This window comes from Amphiprion ocellaris, chromosome 17 (genome assembly GCF_022539595.1).
Source record: "Amphiprion ocellaris isolate individual 3 ecotype Okinawa chromosome 17, ASM2253959v1, whole genome shotgun sequence".
Classification (NCBI taxonomy): domain Eukaryota; kingdom Metazoa; phylum Chordata; class Actinopteri; family Pomacentridae; genus Amphiprion; species Amphiprion ocellaris.
In genome coordinates this window covers 32762292-32782170 of record NC_072782.1, presented here as the reverse complement: position 1 = coordinate 32782170, position 19879 = coordinate 32762292, and the positions used below count along the sequence as shown (strand labels likewise).

The 19879-nt window shown below is 36.5% G+C and overlaps 1 protein-coding gene across 1 annotated transcript in view; it reads left to right on the top strand.

Annotated features, from left to right (window-relative positions):
- gfra2b (GDNF family receptor alpha 2b) overlaps positions 1–19879 on the top strand; it is a 99414-nt gene that overhangs the window by 69052 nt on the left and 10483 nt on the right. Inside the window, exons 6-8 of the mRNA XM_055019415.1 lie at positions 8166–8275; positions 9848–9988; positions 13824–14008. Coding sequence (XP_054875390.1) covers positions 8166–8275; positions 9848–9988; positions 13824–14008 — 436 coding nt within the window. The remainder of the gene's footprint in view (positions 1–8165; positions 8276–9847; positions 9989–13823; positions 14009–19879) is intronic.

Sequence of the window (19879 nt, the reverse complement as noted above, 5' to 3'; positions counted from 1 at the left end):
CACCAGTAATACGGAGAAACAATCAGATATTAATACATGAGTCACAGTTTTAATAATGTTAGCATTCCCTTTCCTCCAAATATTCAATTCCATTTTATTTATATAGCGCCATTTACAGTTCAGATGGTCTCAAGACCCTTTACAGAACCCATATGCCTGAAAATCATCTGCAAAATAGGATTTGTACATCAGGGTGTCTCACAGTTCTTCATTTTTTTTTAAAAAACTTGTTAAAATAATTTAAAATTTTCTATTAAACAGTTTGTGTTTAACCATCCTGTTGTCTTCATTTACAGGCAGCAAAAAATATTGTTTCCTTGTCTGAGAAAAATAAAAAAATTCAGAAAAAAATTCCCCAAATTTCTGAAACTTTGCAAAATCTTCAGGAAGAAAATTCCAATAATTCCTTAAAAATTTCCCTTAAAAGTTTTATTTAAAAAAAAAAAAATCCCCCAAATTTGGCAAGAAAATTCTTGCAAATATTTTCAAAAAATGAATAAAAATCTCCCCCCAAAAATCCTAAAAATATCTAAAGTGATTCCATATATATCAGTAAAACTTCTGATATTTTCTTTGAGAACATTCACATAAAAATCAACCAAAATCCAGTGAAACTCGCTGGATTTTGGTTGATTTTTTTTTGTGAATGTTCTCAAGAAACATTTTTAACATTTCTTTTTTTCCACCAAAAAATGTTCAAAAATTTCCCGAAAATGTTGAAAATGTGGACATCAGAAGTTTCACTGTGAAAATATATTTTTTTCCACATTTTCAAACTTTGAAACGGGTCAATTTGACCCGCAGGACGACACCAGGGTTAAATAATATTTGACTTTTAAATATAATTTAAATAAAGAAATATTATTAAAATGACCAAAATATGAATAAAATGATGGGGAGTGCTTTAAAGATGTCTAAAAACATCAGAAAATAACAACAAAATGTAGTTAAAATATAGATATGTTATAAAAATCACAAAATTATTAATATGTCAGAAAAAAGTATCAAAATGTCTAAAAAAATTGTTATAACACAAAATAATATTAATAAAATATGTAGCAATAGTAATAAATGTAAACTATGATAATAAAATGTCGAAAACAGTTGATATAATGTAAGAAAATACTATTTTATACATAATGCTGAATTAATTATAATTAATAATACTAAAATGTCTAAGAATAGTAATATATACGTATATATTAATAAAATTGTTGAAAATATTTTAAAACATCAAAAAACTATTTTAAAACATCAGAAAATAACAATAAAATGTTGTAAAATATTATGTTGTCTATAAATATGCTTTAAATACCATAAAATTGTGAATATGTAATAATAAAATAATAAAATGTCTAAAAATAGTACAAATGTAAAATATGTTCATAAAATGTCTAAAACAGTTGATACAATATGAGAAAATATATTTATTCATTTGTGTTAATATAAAATTTAACTTTTAAATACAATTTAAATAAAAAATGTTAATTTAATTTTCAAGATTTTAATAAAATTGTGGAAAACATTAAAACAAACAAAATAATAATAAAAAATCAGAAAATGTATCTTTTACAATAATCATAAATTATGAATATGTCAGAAAATATTTTTTTAATGTTTAAAAAATAGTAATAACATGAAATAATATTATTAAAATATGTAAATAAAATATTAATAAATGTAAATAAATAATGAAATATGAAGAAAATGACCAGGATATCAATAAAATTATGGAAAATATTTTTTTAAATATCAAATAGTAATAATAATAATAAAATGTTGGATAATATGTTGTCTAAAACATGTTTAATAATAATAAATTAAAATATTGTTATAATAGTTGGGTTAGGGTTAGGGGTTAGGGGTTTCGAATGTCGCAAAATTATAAATATGTCAGAAAATATGATTAAAATGTCAAAAAATGTTTTAACACAAAATAATATTTATAAAATATTTTCAAAATAGTAATAAATGTAAAATATATTAATAAAATGTCTAAAACAGTTGATAAAATGTCCCAAAAAGAACATTTTGAGTAAATAAATCTGACATATATGGAGTTAAAATGCTGCTCATCATCATTTCATGCAGTTAAGTGACTCTAATATAATAATAATAATAATTCTGTATTTTCATCTCTAAATGGTTAAATTCCAGCTGCTTCTACCATAAATCACGTTAAAGCAGAAATCTGGGCTGGATGTTGGTCTCCATGGCGACCATCAGCAGACTCTAAAGAACCTCCTGCATTAGCGTCTCCAGAACCCTCGGAGGCCTCCTTCATGTCTTATTCAGACGTGTTTGCTTTTTCATGCGGAGCCGAGTTGCTTCGAGTCGTCGGGTCGGAGAGAGTACAGCTCACTTCCTGCTTCCTCTCCGTCGCTGATTAGTGCCGATGAATCTTTAATGAGCCCTGCATGGAAACCCGCAGCTCAGGACGGATTTCATCAAGTGCTTTACGGAAGGCAGATTGAAGCACTCGGTTAACTCTGCTCGAGTCTCCTGCTGCCTCCGGCTCAGCACTCGTCACTCCCTGACCTTCAGCCGTCAGACTCGAGACTTTACACTTCTTTCATCTAAAAACTTCCACATTCACATCAGGACAGACTTTATTTCATCAATAGTGGACTAGATCAGAGCCAGAGACACGTACAGGGTCGAGTCCCAGTCACACTGAGTCCACAACAGGTCGAGCACTAGTCAAGACCGAGTGTAAAAGGAGTTGAGTCAGAATAAAGACTGAATCCTGAAGGAATCGACTCTGAGTCTAAACTGAATCCAAAAGAGTTGAGTGCAAATCAAGACTAGATCCGAAAGGGGTCAAGTCCAAGTCAAATTTAGGTGTGAAGGGGTCGAGTCCCAGTCAGACCGAGTCCAGAACAGGTCGAGCACGAGCCAATACCGAGTGTAAAAGGAGTGAAGACTGAATAAAGACTGAATCCTGAAGGAATCAACTTAGTCTAAACTGAATCCAAAGTTCAGACTGGACCCAAAAGAGGTTTAGTCAGAATCAAGTCTAAATCTTAAAGGAGTCGAGTCCAAGTCCAGACCGACTCCAAAAGGAATTGAGTCAGTATCAAGATAAAACCTAAAAGATGTTGAATTCGACTCTAAACTGAATCCAAAGGGATCGAGTACAAATCAAGACTGGATCTGAAAGGGGTCAAGTCAAAGTTGAGTATAAAGGGGTCAAGTCAAAGTTGAGTATAAATGGGTCGAGTCAAAGTTGAGTATAAAGGGGTGGAGTAGAAGTCAAGACTAGATCCAAAAATAATCTAATCAGGATCAAGACTAAACGAAAAAGAGGCCGAGTTCGAGTGAAAACTAAAACCAAAAGAGGTCAAGCCAGTATCAAGACTAGACCAATAAGACGTGTCCGAGTTAAGACAGAATCTAAAAGGAATCGAGTCAGTATCGAGACCGACACCAGTGGGGTTTAGGTCCAAGTCAAGGCTGAATCCAGAAGATGTTGAGTCCAAGTCAAGACTGGATCCAAAGGAATCAAATCAAGATTGAGTCCAAAGGGCTCAAGTACAAGTCAAGACTAGATCTGACAGATGATGAGTCTGAGTCAAGACAGAATCTAAAAAGGTTCGAGTCAGAGACAAGACTGAATCCAAAAGGGGTTGAGTCAGAGTAAAGATGAAATCCTTAAGGGATCGAGTCAAGTCAAGACTAAAAGATGTTGAGAGAGGTGATGTAGCTCCATTCATTCATTCCAAGAAAAAAATGTAATAATTAATTATCATACATAGAAAACATCAAAATTTAATCAGCTTGTTAAAATATTAAATGATACGAGTTGACTATGAAACTTTGATGTAGTTCTCCCATTCTGAGTCTCAATGTCCACTGAGGACTGAACGTCGAGTCTCAGGTCCTGACTAGAACCTTAATTAGAGTCAACATCTCAAACTTAAACATTTACACAAGTTTCAGAGTCACAGCTGATCAAGAGTCATAGTTACAAGACAAAGACGAGTCAAAACACTCACTGACCAGTCGAGTCCCGAGTCAAAGCCTCCGGAGACCGAGTCAAGACCAAGATCATAAAAAGACTCAAAATCACTGAAAGAGATAGAAAATTATCACGAAGAGAGGCCAAGTTACCACAGAAAGACTCAAAATCAACTCAAAAAGAAGCAAAGCTACCAAAAATAAATTAAATTTTAAAAAAATGCCTCGAGTTTGATGCGTGAAAGTGAAACTAAAGAAATTTATGAGTTTCTTTTCAAGACAGAATCTATGAGGGTCAAGACATAATGCACAATGAATTGAGTCCAAGTTCACTGTTCAAGTAAAGCGTGAACCCTGAAGGAATCGAGTCAGAGTCTAAATCAAAGCCAAAGGGATCAAGTGCAAATTAAGACCGGACCCGAAAGGGGTCAAGGCCAAGTCAAAGTTGAGTATTAAGGCATGGAGACCAAGTCAAGAGTGAATCCAAAAGTGGATCGAGTCAGTAGGACGACTAAACCAATCAGATGTTGTCTATATTCTCATATTCAGCTTTCCTTTATTACTCTTTTTAAAAGGTTCTATATAAATAAAACTATTTTTGTTATTATTATATAAAAAAAACTCCTAGAGACTGGACTTTAGTATTAACTTATCACAGCAGCAGATATTTCAACTTTCCTTTGAAGAACCTCTGCTTTTACCATCCAACATGGAGCTCTTTGACCTCCAGTCTGTTTCTATATCATAAACTCAGCTGTCAGCTTCAACCACTGCAGCGTCCTTCAGGAATCCCTCACGTGTCTGAAAACACCCTCGTGTTCCTTTGACATGAAAAGCTGACAAACACAGCGGCGGTCGAGCGTCTGAGTCAGTCTGAAATCTGCCTGACGAGCCCAAGGGTGAAGGTGTCGCTGCAGGAGAACCTCTGCCTCTGTGAGGACCGGATGGAGGTCCGACTAACCGGCTGGAGGTCCGACCTTGGAGAGGATTCAGGCTCCAGGTTGGAGTCCTCTCAAAGATAGGAATGTGTGTCAGCTGGCAGGAAGTGTGTGTTTAGTGTGTCGTTGTCGTCAGATGACTCAAGCCGACACACTTCAGAGGACTAGCATTCATCTGGTGGAGACTCTGTGTGACTTTAACCCTCAAATACATGAATGCTTTTACATTCCCCACAAAAATAACACAACTATACGTTAAAAACACGTCGCTGTGACATGTTTAGAGCAGAACATCAATAAAAAACACACAAAAACATCCACATGGATGAATATGAGGAAATCAGTCTGTCAATAGAGGTGGATATTTTACATTACTTTGGAGAAAATTACCACAAAAAGACAAAAAAGACATAAAATGACCACAAAGACACACAAAATAGCCACAAAAAGACATCAAATGACCACAAAGACACCCGAAATGACCACAAAAAGACACAAAATAGCCACAAAAGACACAGCAAGACACAAAACGACACAAAATGACCACAAAAAGACACAAAATAACCACAGACACACAAAATTGCCAAAAATAGATACAAAAAGATCATAAAAACTGTCAAAATGTCCACAAAGAGACACAAAATCACCACAAAGACATACAAAATGACCACAAAAGGACACAAAATAACCACAGAAGGACACAAATAACCACAAAAAGACACAAGACACAAAAATACACAAAATGTCCACAAAGAGACACAAAATCACCACAAAAGGAACAAAAAGAAGTGGCGTTACCGTACATACTTGAAATGACAACCAAAACAAGCGAAATCACCACAAAAAACATGAAATTAGCACAAGAAGGTGTAAAATCTCATTAAAAGTCACAAAATCACCACAAAAGAATGACATAGTTAAAACAAAGACCACAAAAAGATGCAAAATCACCATAAAATGATACAAAATCATTGCAAAAAGATTCAAAATTCTATAAAGAAGATGCAAAATCACCACAAAAACCTAAGAAATCACCAGAAATGACCATAATAAAAATATCAGCTGATTTGTTTCCATAACTCCAGCTGCTCTGTTGTCATTATTTCAGTTTTAATAACCCGTTAGTGAGTTCATCTGATGGTTTATTATCATTTTGTTGTTGTTGTTTGTCCTGACAAGGTGACTGTGTCGACATATTTCAGACACACAATGACCTCAGTGAAAGTCAAACACAACACTCAGACCTGTCAGACCGCATCATTCTGCAGCCTACAAACACTTTATACTCATGTCCAGGATGAAGGACGAGGACACACTCAAAGACAACCACAAAGACACACAAAACCTCCACAAAGACACACAAAATGAAAACAGACATCAAATGACCACAAAGAGACACAAACAACCACAAAATGACAAAGACACACAAAATGTCCACAAAGACACACAAAATGAAAACAGAGACACAAAACTACAACAAAATGACACAAAATGACAACAAAGACACACAAAATGAAAACAGACATCAAATGACCACAAAGAGACACAAACAACCACAAAATGACAAAGACACACAAAATGTCCACAAAGACACACAAAATGAAAACAGAGACACAAAACTACAACAAAATGACACAAAATGACAACAAAGACACACAAAATGAAAACAAAGAGACACAAAATGACCACAAAGAGACACAAAATGAGAACAAAATGACACAGAATGACTATAAAAAGACACAAAATGACCACAAGGAGACACAAAACAACCACAGAATGACAGAAAATGACACAAAGAGACACAATGACCTTAAAGAGACACAAAATGACAAAAAATTACACAAAATGACCACAAAAAGACGCAAAATGACTTTAACAAAGACACAAAATGACTAAAAAAAGACACAAAATGACTCTCAGGAGACAAACCAGCTTCAGGACAGACCGTAGGACGGAATGGAGGACAGACGGTAGGACAGAATGGAGGACAGACCGTAGGACAGAATGGAGGACAGACCGTAGGACGGAATGGAGGACAGACCGTAGGACAAAATGGAGGACAGACCGTAGGACGGAATGGAGGACAGACCGTAGGACAAAATGGAGGACAGACGGTAGGACGGAATGGAGGACAGACCGTAGGACGGAATGGAGGACAGACCGTAGGACAAAATGGAGGACAGACGGTAGGACGGAATGGAGGACAGACCGTAGGACGGAATGGAGGACAGACCGTAGGACAAAATGGAGGACAGACCGTAGGACGGAATGGAGGACAGACCGTAGGACGGAATGGAGGACAGACCGTAGGACGGAATGGAGGACAGACCGTAGGACGGAATGGAGGACAGACCGTAGGACAGAATGGAGGACAGACCGTAATACAGAATGGAGGACAGACCGTAGGACGGAATGGAGGACAGACCGTAGGACAGAATGGAGGACAGACCGTAGATTGAGCTCAGCAGCTGTTTTCTTATTTCCTGCCACAGTTTGTGTTGCATTAACATATTTATGATGTAGAGACACTGCAGGACACACTAACACACAACCAGACACACACAGACACACAAACACCAACAGGAACCAGAGCAGACCTGGTCACGTTGAGGTTCTCCTGGTGAGGATTGTTCAACAGTAGATCTGAGTCCAGAAGGAACCAGGATGTGGATCTGTTCAGATGATGGAGGATGATGCTAACATAGCTGTTAGCTGGGTTCAGACGCTGCTACAGGATGCTGCTATTATTATTATTATTATTATTATTATTATTATTGTTATTATTATTATTATTATTGTTATTATTATACTATTATAACGGTAATCTTTATTACCATTCTAGCTGGCTGGATGTTTGCATTTAGCTTAGCAGCTAACAGATGCTAAATTTCTGGAAGCAAAATATTGAGAGTGTTTCTGATTCTTTCTTCATTAAACGACTCGTCTGTTGATGTTTAAGAAATCAGAGACTTCTTCTAGTACCTGACCGAGCTGGATTACTGGAAAACTCACTGCTGTTGTTGTTTTCCTCCAGGTCCCGGCTGGCTGTTGTTGTTGTTGACTGTTGTTGTTGTTGTTGTTGTTTTCCTCCAGGTCCCGGCTGGCTGACTGTTGTTGTTGACTGTTGTTGTTGTTGTTGTTGTTTTCCTCCAGGTCCCGGCTGGCTGACTGTTGTTGTTGACTGTTGTTGTTGTTGTTGTTGTTTTCCTCCAGGTCCCGGCTGGCTGACTGTTGTTGTTGACTGTTGTTGTTGTTGTTGTTTTCCTCCAGGTCCCGGCTGGCTGACTTCCACATGAACTGCCAGATGACTCCTCACTCCGTCACCAGCTGTCCTCATGATAACTTCCACGGCTGCCTCATGTCCTACGTCGGCCTCATCGGTGAGTCGAACAGCTGGAAACGTCCATTTCTGCCACACTGGGTCTCATTTGGCATCTTGTTTACACCATTTTGTGCTTTTTACACTATTTTGTGTCTCATTTTTGCCATTTTGTCTCTATAATTTTATGTAATTTTTACACCGTTTTCGAACAAATTTTTGGTGTTTGTGTCTTTTTATACACAATTTTCTGACTCATTTTTGTCATTTTAGTTTTTTTTTACACTACTTTGTGTTTTTTTACATCATTTTGTGTTTTATTTTTGCCATTTTGTCTCATTTTTGCAGTTTTGTGTCATATTTACACGATTTTCTGACTAATTTTTTTCATTTTGTGTCTCGTATTTGCCATTTTTGTGCCTCTCAAACTGAATTTTTATCGCCTGATGTTTGGTCACAGCTGAGTCAGTCATGGCTTCACGGTTGCTCTGATGAGTTGAGAATTTTCGTATTTTTACAGAATCTGTTTTGAGCAAATGCTTTATTTTTGGTGAATTTCTGAACAAGACGTTTATGATTCAGTAAATTTAACTTAGATTAAAACTGTAAGTCAATAGTGAGCAGTTCAGGGACAGTAGGACAGAACAGTTTCTGGCTGATAAATGGTTTCATTTTTCTCATTGTCTTTAAACAAACTGCGTCTTTCTAACCTGCGGGCAGGTTTCAGGGTTCAGAGCGATTAGTTTCTGTGTGAATAAATGCTATTCTGGTGAATTCCTCCTCCTCATGTCTCCAGCTGGATTTTAGCAGGCCAGAATTTGTTTAGTTTGGTGTCTCGTTTTTGCTCTTTTGTGTCCATTTCACACCATTTTGTGACTCATTTTTGTCATTTTCTGTCTCATTTTTGCACTTTTGTGTCCTTTTTACACCATTTTGTGTCTCATTTTTGCCATTTTGTGTCTCGTTTTTGCCGTTTTGTGTCTCATTTTTGCTGTTTTGTGTCTCATTTTTGCCGTTTTGTGTCTGATTTTTGACATTTTGTGTCTCATTTTTGTCATTTTGTCTCGTTTTTGCCATTTTGTGTCTCATTTTGTCATTTTGTGTCTCATTTGTGCTCTTTTGTGTCCTTTTTACACCATTTTGTCTCATATTTGCTGTTTTGTGTCTCTTTTTTGCCGTATTGTGTCTCATTTTTGTCATGTTGTGTCCCATTTTTGCTGTTTTGTGTCTATTTTTTGCCATTTTGTGTCTCATTTTTGTCATTTTGTGTCTCATTTGTGCTCTTTTGTGTCTTTTTTTACGTCATTTTGTGTCTCATTTTTGTTGTTTTGTGTTTGGTTTTCTCCATTTTTGTGCCTCTGAAGCTCAGTCGTGGCTTGACGGTTTTTTGTATTTTTACAAAATCTGTTTCGAGCAGATTCATGTCTCCGGCTGCTTTGATCTGGCCGATGTTTGAATCTTTCATGTGAGGATTTCAGAGCAGAGAAGGTGACTCATTTCTTCTCTGGAAACCGTCCAGTTTTTCTGAAATCCTCTTCACCTGTCGTCTGCTTCTGATTGGCTCCTCTTCACCTGTCGTCTGCTTCTGATTGGCTCCTCTTCACCTGTCGTCTGCTTCTGATTGGCTCCTCAGGCTCCGATGTGACGCCCAACTACAGCGACAGCAGCCCGTCCAACATCTCCATCAGCCTGTGGTGCAGCTGCAGGGGAACCGGAGCGCAGGAGGCCGAATGCGACGCTTTCCACCGAGACTTCACCCACAACACCTGCCTCAGTGAGTCCACAGACGCTAAAGAAAAGCCTGCAGAGGTCACAGCTGACAGAGATTTAGTCCGTCCGCTAATCTGAACATTGTTCCCTCCGTTAACTCGTCCAGAAAACGAGAATCAGTCGAGTTTCCACCAATCAGCTGATCGATTGTCACGGCTCAGATCCAGCTTAACGAGGAATATTAAACACGGAAGAAACTCAAGCAGAGACGCTCATTTTTACACATTTAAATGTTTTTTTTGGCTCAGACAAAGCAAACAAACTATTTATTCACCCAATAATTTTCCTCAATTTTATCAATTGACTAATTAATTCAATTAACTAATTAATTATTTAACCCTCGTGTCGTCCTTTGGGTCAAATTGACCCGTTTTAAAGTTTGAAAATGTGGGAAAAAATATATTTTCACAGTAAAACTTCTGATGTGCACATTTTCAACATTTTTGGGAAATCTTTGAACATTTTTTGGCGGAAGAAAAGAAATGTTAAAAATGTTTAAGAACATTCATTAAAAAAAATCAACCAAAATCCAGCGAATTTCACTGGATTTTGGTTAATTTTTATGTGAATGTTCTCAAAGAAAATATTTGAAGTTTTACTGATATATATGGAATCACTTTAGATATTTTTAGGATTTTTTTTTTTTTTTAGAAGATTTTTATTCATTTTTTAAAAATATTTAGAAATTTCTTGCCAAATTTGGGGGATGAAGGTTTTGCAAATTTTTGTTCCTGAATTTTTGGATTTTTTTCAGACAAGGAAACAATATTTTTTGCTGCCCATAAATGAAAACAACAGGAGGGTTAAATAAGAAAGAATTATAAGATAGAAATATTAACATGTCAGAAACTTAAGCAAAGATAATCATTTTTAGAGATTTTTAAACAATTTTTTACTCAGAAAAAGTGACTTGAACAATAAATCTGTTGTCAATTTATTCATCCAATAATTCCATTGATTTGTTTTTCAGGTGATCAGAAAATAACAATAATAAATCAACTAATATTTCACGTTTGATCCAGTTTGCAAAGATATTCACGTTAGAAACTAAAGCAAAATAATCATTTCTAGAGATTTTTTATGCCTCATTTTTGTCATTTTGCATCATATTTACACCATTTTCTGACTCATTTTTGTTGTTTTGTGTCTATTTTTGTCATTTTGCATCGTGTTTACACCATTTTGTTTCTTGTTTTTACTGTTTTGGGTCTCATTTTTGCCAGTCAAACAAAATAAATAGGAAAAATGACAATAAGTTGAATAATAATTAGATAGATTAGCACACATATCAAACAAAGGCAATTTGAAAACTGATAAATAAGAGGAATTTTTTTTTTGAACATAGAGAATTAAAGAATTAGAGATGATGTAACACCAAAGAACTGGACAGCTAAAATTAGAATTAAGCAAAAAGAGAGAGAATATAATAGTAAACAGGAAATATTACCAAATATAACACTGAAACCAATTAAAGCTGCAAGTAAACTTTTAATATTTCTGCTTAGATTTTGAGCATTTATTAATTCATTTGTTTTTCCAGTGATTGGCTAATTAAAAAAAATCAATAAATCAACAAATATTTCACGTTTGATGTAGTTTGTAAAGATGTCAGAGAAATATTTACGTGTCAGAAATTATAATTATTAGAGATTTGTAAACATTTTTTCTCAGTAAAAGTGACTCGAACGATAAATCTGTTATCAATTTATTCACCCAATAATTTTCAGCAATTTTATCAGCTGACTGATTATTTAATTTTAAAAAATTAAAAATGTTATTTTTATATATATATATATATATATATATATATATATATATATATATATATATATATATATATATATATATATATATATATATATATATATATATATATATATATATATATATATATATATATATATGCTATATTTTTTATAAATTGCTCAGAACAACCAACTTTACTCAGAAATCTGTTATCAATTTATTGATCAAATAATTTTTTATTGATCGACTCTGATACCAGCCAAATATTTAAAAAAGTTTAATTTATTTATAATGTTGTTTTTTCTGTTGATCATCTAATTGATTACTCAATTAATCGATCAATCAATTGTTGTGAACCACAGAAACGCTGAAAAACACCTTTAAGGAGCTGAGATGACCATGTTTCTGATATTTCTGAGACTGTTTGCTGGAATTTGGGTGATTTTTCCAACCAAAGAAAATACAATTATTTATTATTTTGGTCAGAAACCGTTAAATTGGCATTTTTGGAAACACAGTCGCCCCAAAAAACAACCAGAAATGGACTCAATTAATCTCCAACATCCCAAATATTCACCTAACAGTTGATTTATTGTGCATTAATTCACAGATTCTTTCAGGCTCAGAACAGATTCATGTTTTTATTCATTTATTCTTGGAAAACAGTTAATAAGATTCAGATTTAATAAACCGATGTGGTTCTGAATTCAGTAAAATATTTGATCAGGTGCTTCAAAGATTAAACGTTTCCTCCTTACTGCTTCTGTTCTTCCTAAAGCGTCACATTAACGGGTGGAAACTTTCACATGGGTCGGCGTTCAGCAGGAAAACAGAGTGTGAGCAGCAGATAATTGGGGAGAAAGGTTAGAGGAGCTCCCCTGGTAGCTCCTTTAAATAACACTGACCCAGCTACAGCAGCAGATAGCCGCTAACGCTAACAGAATACTGCAGCGCTGCATCAACACACCTTCATTCTGCTAATACATAGAGGACAGAAACCTCAGGTATGATCAAAAATACCTTTAAATTACTCATAAGAACAATAACTTCAAGAATTTAACTTTAGCTTCTTGGATTCAAAACATTCAGTAAAATGGATAAATTCACAATAAAAGATGTTTTAGAGACTTTTGCTGCTATAACATGCTATTAATTGTTAACATTTATTGTATATATGTGCTTAGAAAAAGAATTCAAAGTTGGAAATTTCCACCTTTTTTTGTTTTCCAACATCGATTCATGGTTGTTTTAAGTCCGTTTAAATCCATCATTAAGAAATGGAAGGAAGATGGAACACGAGTAAATCTGACCGCAAAGAGACTAGCGAGGGAGGCCACCAAGACACCTATGACTCCTCTGAAGGAGAAAGAGACTAGAGAGGGAGGCCACCAAGACACCTATGACTCCTCTGAAGGAGAAAGAGACTAGAGAGGGAGGCCACCAAGACTCCTATGACTCCTCTGAAGGAGTACACCATCCCCACTGTGAAGCACGGTGGTGGCAGCATCATGATGTGAAGCATGGTGGTGGCAGCATCATGATGTGAAGCACGGTGGTGGCAGCATCATGATGTGAAGCACGGTGGTGGCAGCATCATGGTGTGAAGCATGGTGGTGGCAGCATCATGATGTGAAGCATGGTGGTGGCAGCATCATGACGTGAAGCACGGTGGTGGCAGCATCATGGTGTGAAGCATGGTGGTGGCAGCATCATGATGTGAAGCATGGTGGTGGCAGCATCATGATGTGAAGCATGGTGGTGGCAGCATCATGATGTTCCTCAGCAGCAGGTCCTGGAAGGCTTGTAAAGGTAGAGGTTAAATGAAAGCAGTAAAGTTTAGAGAAATTGTTTCTCATGAGGAAGTCTAGTCTTCCTGAATACCAAAACTTGAATAAACATTTCGGTTGGTGCCTGTTATTGGAGATCAGCTTCAAACCTTCACATGCTTTGTGAAACATTAATGCAGGTAAATGGTAAAACTGTGGGAATAAAGTATCAGTAGATGATGATCTCCACTTGTTTCCATCGTCTGTTATAAATACAGTAACCAGGATGAATTGACTAACTAACACCTTCTCGTGTTTCTTTCCCAGAAAATGCCATCCAGTCGTTCGGTTACGGTTCAGAGGGAGGAACTCTCCTGGTGACCGAACCTTCGTCCACCTTCCTGCCTCCTGCCCAGCCGCCAATCATCTCCAAGCCCGCCCCCTCTCTCCATGGAAACGCCATCAAGCCCCTGGACAGCGCCTGCATGTTCTCCACCTGCGCCAACCTGCAGGCGAGTCCTTCACTTTTCATTAATTAGTCGCCTGAATACATTCATAACAGATTTATTGTTTCAGTCACTTTTTCTGAACAATTTTTAGAGTCCGAGCACCAAAGGACCCTAAAGAATGTGGACAGTTTTAATAGATCGCCATCAAATAGGCCATAGGTCGAAATACAGTCTCAGTTGCAGCGCCATCTGGTGGACATGCTTCTAATCGCTGACCATCAAGGATGCAAGGACCCGACCAACGCTGCTTGCAGCTTTAATTTTTTAAAATCTCTAAAAATTAGATTAGATCTTTGATTCAGTTTCTTACGACTCATCAATCTGTTAGTTGTCACATATGAAATGAATCGTAACTAATAATTAATCAGATAAAGTAAAGAATGTTTCTGATTCCAGATTGTTTGATGTGAATATTTTGGAATATTTTCAGAGTTTGCTAGACTCCCTTTTTTCAGTTCATTCTTAGTTTTGCTTGAACTGAAAGGAAATGAAAGTAATCGGTGGCGTTATGTTTTTAAAAATGAGCCCCACTTCGTTCATAAATGTCAGTTTTCAGAACAATAAAAGTCTTTTAACCTTAAAACCTAAAAAACAATTGGTCAGAGCAAGTTACAGCAAATTACAGGTGTCATTTTGCCTACATTTGACATCAGCTTCATCTTCTAGTCATGATTCTTCCTGTGCCAAAACTATTTTCAAATATTTTAACACTTAGCTGTGAAATGAAGAAACAACAGCAGACATAATTCTTCATATTTAGCTTCTGTGAGCTAAAGACTGTATCGACAAGAAAGTTGTGTTTGTAGAAACTGTTGTTCTGCATATCAGTATGCATAGACATTATGGAAGGTTTTGCCGGTGATTCTTGAGTTAAATAATCAGACTGAGAAGACACCGCTGTTCTTCACTCAGACTGACGATGCTGCAGGTTGTCAGTCGTTCCATCAGAGAATCATCAGAAAATGGAAACATGTGGCTGTTTCTGCAGAAATAGAGAAGCAGACGGTTCATATCCAGACAGAGCAGAGGAGGTTCTGAACCGAGCAGGTTTATGAGGCTCGCTCTTCTTCACCTTCACATGCATTAGTCCCGTCTGCATCCGGGGAAAGTGGAAACCCATCCATTATGTACTGAGACGAGGTGTGGGGCTGCAGGTTAAAGGCCGCTATGAGTCGCTATCCATTATGTAAGAGATTTAAAGCATGAATTATACAACGCCGCCACACGTAATGTGACTGGATGAGGCGAGGTTTTACTAAACGGCTTCATTTTTATCTCACTTACAGATAGATAGAACTTTTAGTGAGACAAAATTGAGAATCTGCTGTTATCGTTAGCATTAGCTCGCATTAGCTCAGCTTTGTGTCATGTGATTGTGCTGACTTTATGTTTATATCTCAGATTGTGAGTTTGAAGCTGAATGTAGCCCAGAAATTTCTTGCAGTTGTTGTCAGAAACTTCAGTTCAGTTAAATACACGTCTGAATAAGATGTTCTGTGCAGCCCGGCCAATCAGCTTTATTTATTCTGCTTGTTGTTCAGTTGTCTTTTTATTAAAAGAATGTCTTTAATCTTTGCTGTGATACATTTTGACAAGTTTTTATTGATATTTCCAGGCAGAAAAACGGACAGACACGGGCGGCACTGTGCAACCGAGTTATTAAAATAGTCTTGTTAATTACTGGGGTGATCAATAACCCAAATCTTTCAAATTGTTTAGGTGATGATCAGAGGAATACATCAGTTTTCCCCACAGTGCAGATGTTTGTACATACATCTGGATGTGTCCTTATGAGGCAGACTAGCAGCAGTCAATGTAAAGGATGGAATGGGAAATTTTGATGTTGGCAGAAACTTAGGGATTATTGACGGTACTTTGCCTCACATGGGGCACCAAAAAATGTCGATACCATTGGGTTAATAAATCAGGCTTCAGATCATTAATTGAAGGAAAACAGATCAGTAAATCTGTAAATCTGATTATTAGTCCAATAAAATATATTAAAATATTAATTTGGAACACTGATTATTCATTATATTAATAAATAGTGTTAAAATTACCTTTTCAATATCTGCTATTACAGCTCTGGATTGGAAAGCTTGTTAGAAATCAGTGTTATGCAAGAGGCCACCAAGACACCTATGACTCCTCTGAAGGAGTTACTAGAAAGAGACTAGTAGGTTTCTTTGTTCTGACTTCTCATATTTTACACAGAGGGCATCAAAACGTGTGTTGGATTAGAAGCAAACACTATGTATCTTCAGAAACCCTTTAATTCTTGTGGAACCGTCATGAACTCCGATGTGTTTGAAAAACTTGTGGAATTTGCATTGGGTTCAAGGAAACTTTAAACTTTCCTGGTGGATTTTGGGTAGTTTGCACAGTTCGCTGGGAAGCTGGAAAATGAGGAAGCTAGCAGGTCGTTAAGTTGCTGGACTATGATAATGGTCCAACTGTGTAGATTTAGATTTGAGTAGAAATTTGTTTGCCGTGTGGCTCATATGTCTTTTAAGAAAGTATTCTACAAACTTCCTGCACACCTGGTAAGACAGAGTCCTTGCTTATTGCATCAACTGTGATCATAAAACTGGGAGGCACAAGAACTGATGTACTTTGTTACCTTGAACACCGGATTGTTTAGTCCCAGACCCTGCAGCTAACACCACACCGCTAACATGAACTATCCAGAACCCAACCATGATACCAGATCAGGACCATAGGATCACGTTGGTGCTTCAACTCTGCAGATTGTTTGTTCTTTTAAAGTAATCAGATTAGTCTGTGAAGCTCTTCATGGTACCGACTCATCTCCTAGGTACATGTTTTACATACCTACAGCACAGAGTTCATTGTTTTAAACATTTATTATGCTGCAGTGTTGAGGTAAAGGTCAGGTTCTCCGTTATTCCATCGATAACTGCAGGCCAGTCCTCGCTTTGTGGAGCTTTTTGGCAAGAAACAGTCTTTCTGGGATTTCGCTCAGCTTCTGTTCCAAAAACATTCCTTATTATTTCTTCTGCAATATGTTGCCCATATGGAAAAAATTTCAGGGCAATGCCAGAAAATCTAGAAATGTTCAGCCTCCAGCGTTCATGCTGTCCATGAAACGCTCCCTGAATGGATCTGATTTCAATTTTGGAGTCTCAAAATGCTGAATTATGTTTATTTCTCCAGGACCTGGAGCTGCTGGTCTCAGTCAGACTCACATTTATCATTTATGTTTCCTTCAGGTCTTATTCTTCCTCCCAGTTCTACACTTTCTGTTGAATTATCCTGATATTGGATATTCAGACCTAATGTATAAACTAATATGCTTAATATTTTTAAATAGGTTGTCTCCGTCCTGCAGATATCTAAAGAAATCACTTTTTCAAGGTCATATGTATTTAAAAGGTGTTTATTAGTCTTTACGGGGCGATTATATTCCTGTTTTCTTTCATGCTTCTAAATGCAAAACATTTCTGAAGTCTGAAACCAAACACAGTTTAAAGCTTTAAAAGGTTATTTTTCAGATAATTCTTTTAATTTTCCTGGTCGGATGAAATGTTGTCAACAAGCTTTTCAAGACGTCCTTCACTCTAGGAACAGCAGCATCTTAGACAACATCTATTAATGTTCAGCCAATGGAAGTCAGGGGATGTTATTAATCAGCTACGGGGTGGAGGTCAAGCTGGATGGTTGGGTCGACAAAACTCTACCAGCGCTTTGGTTTCTGATTACAAAAACAACACACACACAAAAAATCCAAGCTAAAATTGTGATATTTAATCAAAACCACTTTATTCTACATGGTTCATTAAAAATAAACCCTTTGATATCTGCTATGTGTCAAATTGATTAATGTCATGATATCAAAAACTAGTTAGATAGTTCTCCTAAAAAAGTTCCTGTTTGTGTTCTAGTACTTATTTACAAACTCAGCAGTTAATCATTAGAAGTAACGAAGTGGAATGGACGATATTTATATTGATAGAACTATTTGGTTTTGTTACTTCCACACTTTAAGGATCAGTCTTGCAGATTGCAGCACATCTTGGATACCCAAGGTCTGTTTGGAGGTCAGTGTTTGTCACAGAGGTCTTTGTCATGGTGCCCATTGCTAGCTGAACTCCCACAATGCTCTCCTCTGGTCTCTACAGGATTAAACAGTAAGAGGTTCTACAGCTAATCTACAGTACATAATCTGATGCATGACCTTCTTCTTCTCCCTTATTGGTTGAATTATTGATTGGTTAAGGCTTAATTAGCGTTCCTATAAGAAAATGTTTTGTTCTCTCATTGTAAAAACAGTTTCAAGGTAAAAATGTGTCAGAGATTAAGACTAGGAACATCTAACTGATAAGGAAGAAAAAGGTCGTGCATGTCAGATAATCTACTGTAGATTAGCTGTAGTCCATCAGAGGCTGCAGTCCGGCCTCCCTTCCAGATGTTTCTCCACATGTTGGTTTGGCTTCCTTAAGGATGATGAACATGCTTCTAGTCTTAGTTTCTGACACATTTTTACTTTTTAACTGCAAGAGAACAAACAGTTTTCTTATCGAGACGCTAATAATTAAGGCTTAACCAATCAATCCTTAGCGAAGCCAAACCAACATGTGGAGAAACATCTGGAAGGGAGGCCGGACTGCAGTAAGAAATATGGTCTTAATTTGGAAAAAACTGGTTCTACAGCTAATCTACAGTAGATTATCTGACATGCACGACCTTCTTCTTCTTTTAACATTCTCTTTATTGGTTTAGTAACAGCGGCTGAATAATGCATGGACACACAAACATAATCAGACGACAGATCAGCCTCCATTACCCACAATCCCCTTCAGGTCCGACCGCTGATTCCTCCAGGGCTCGTTTCAAAGAGAGCAGCGAGTATTAAATAAACATAAAGACGAGGCAGCAGATAGCGGCCCGGTGTGGCAATTTAGACCTGATAAAAGAGAAGAAAAACAAACATGTGACCTCCTCGTGGAGCCGGGTTCATCGAGAATCAAAAAAGAACTTCAGGAATGTTAGAGAACCACCTGGAGCCTCAGATGGAGGTGGTTCTTCATCTCTTTATTCCGTCCAGTCCTCCATGAATGATCCTGTATTGTTTAACCCTCATGTCGTCCTGTAGGTCCAAACTGACCCGTTTTAAAGTTTGAAAATGTGGTAAAAAATATATATTTTCACAGTGAAACTTCTGATGTCCACATTTTCAACATTTTTGGGAAATTTTTGAACATTTTTTGGTGGAAAAAAAAATGTTAAAAATGTTTTTTAGGAACATTGACAAAAAAATCAACTGAAATCCAGCGAAATTTGCTGGATTTTGGTTGATTTTTATGTGAATGTTCTTCAAGAAAATATTAGAAGTTTTACTGATATATATGGAATCACTTTAGATATTTTTAGGATTTTTTTGGAAGATTTTTACTCATTTTTTGAAAATATTTACAAGAATTTTCTTGCCAAATTTGGGGGATTTTTTTTTTTTTTTAAAACAAAACTTGGAATTCTTGGAATTTTCTTCCTGAAGGTTTTGCAAATTTTCTGAAATTTGGGGAATATTTTACTGAATTTTTGGATTTTTTTCAGACAAGGAGACAATATTTTTTTGGTGCCTGTAAATGAAGACAACAGGAGGGTTAAAGTCATGTCTGGAGGAACTTCCAGTTCCTCTTCCTCCGGCCGGCGAAGTGTCTTCAGGCGAAGCTTCTTTATTTGCTCAGTGTGTTTTTAAATGAACATTTAAGGTCATTCTCCTTTAGTTTCCCAAATTAATCTCTCATCAATCAAGATTCAATCACGGCTGAATGAACACGATGGACGTTTAAAACTGCTGCTTTACCTCGGCTGAATCTTATTTTATTTATTTATTGTCTGAGCTTCAGCTTT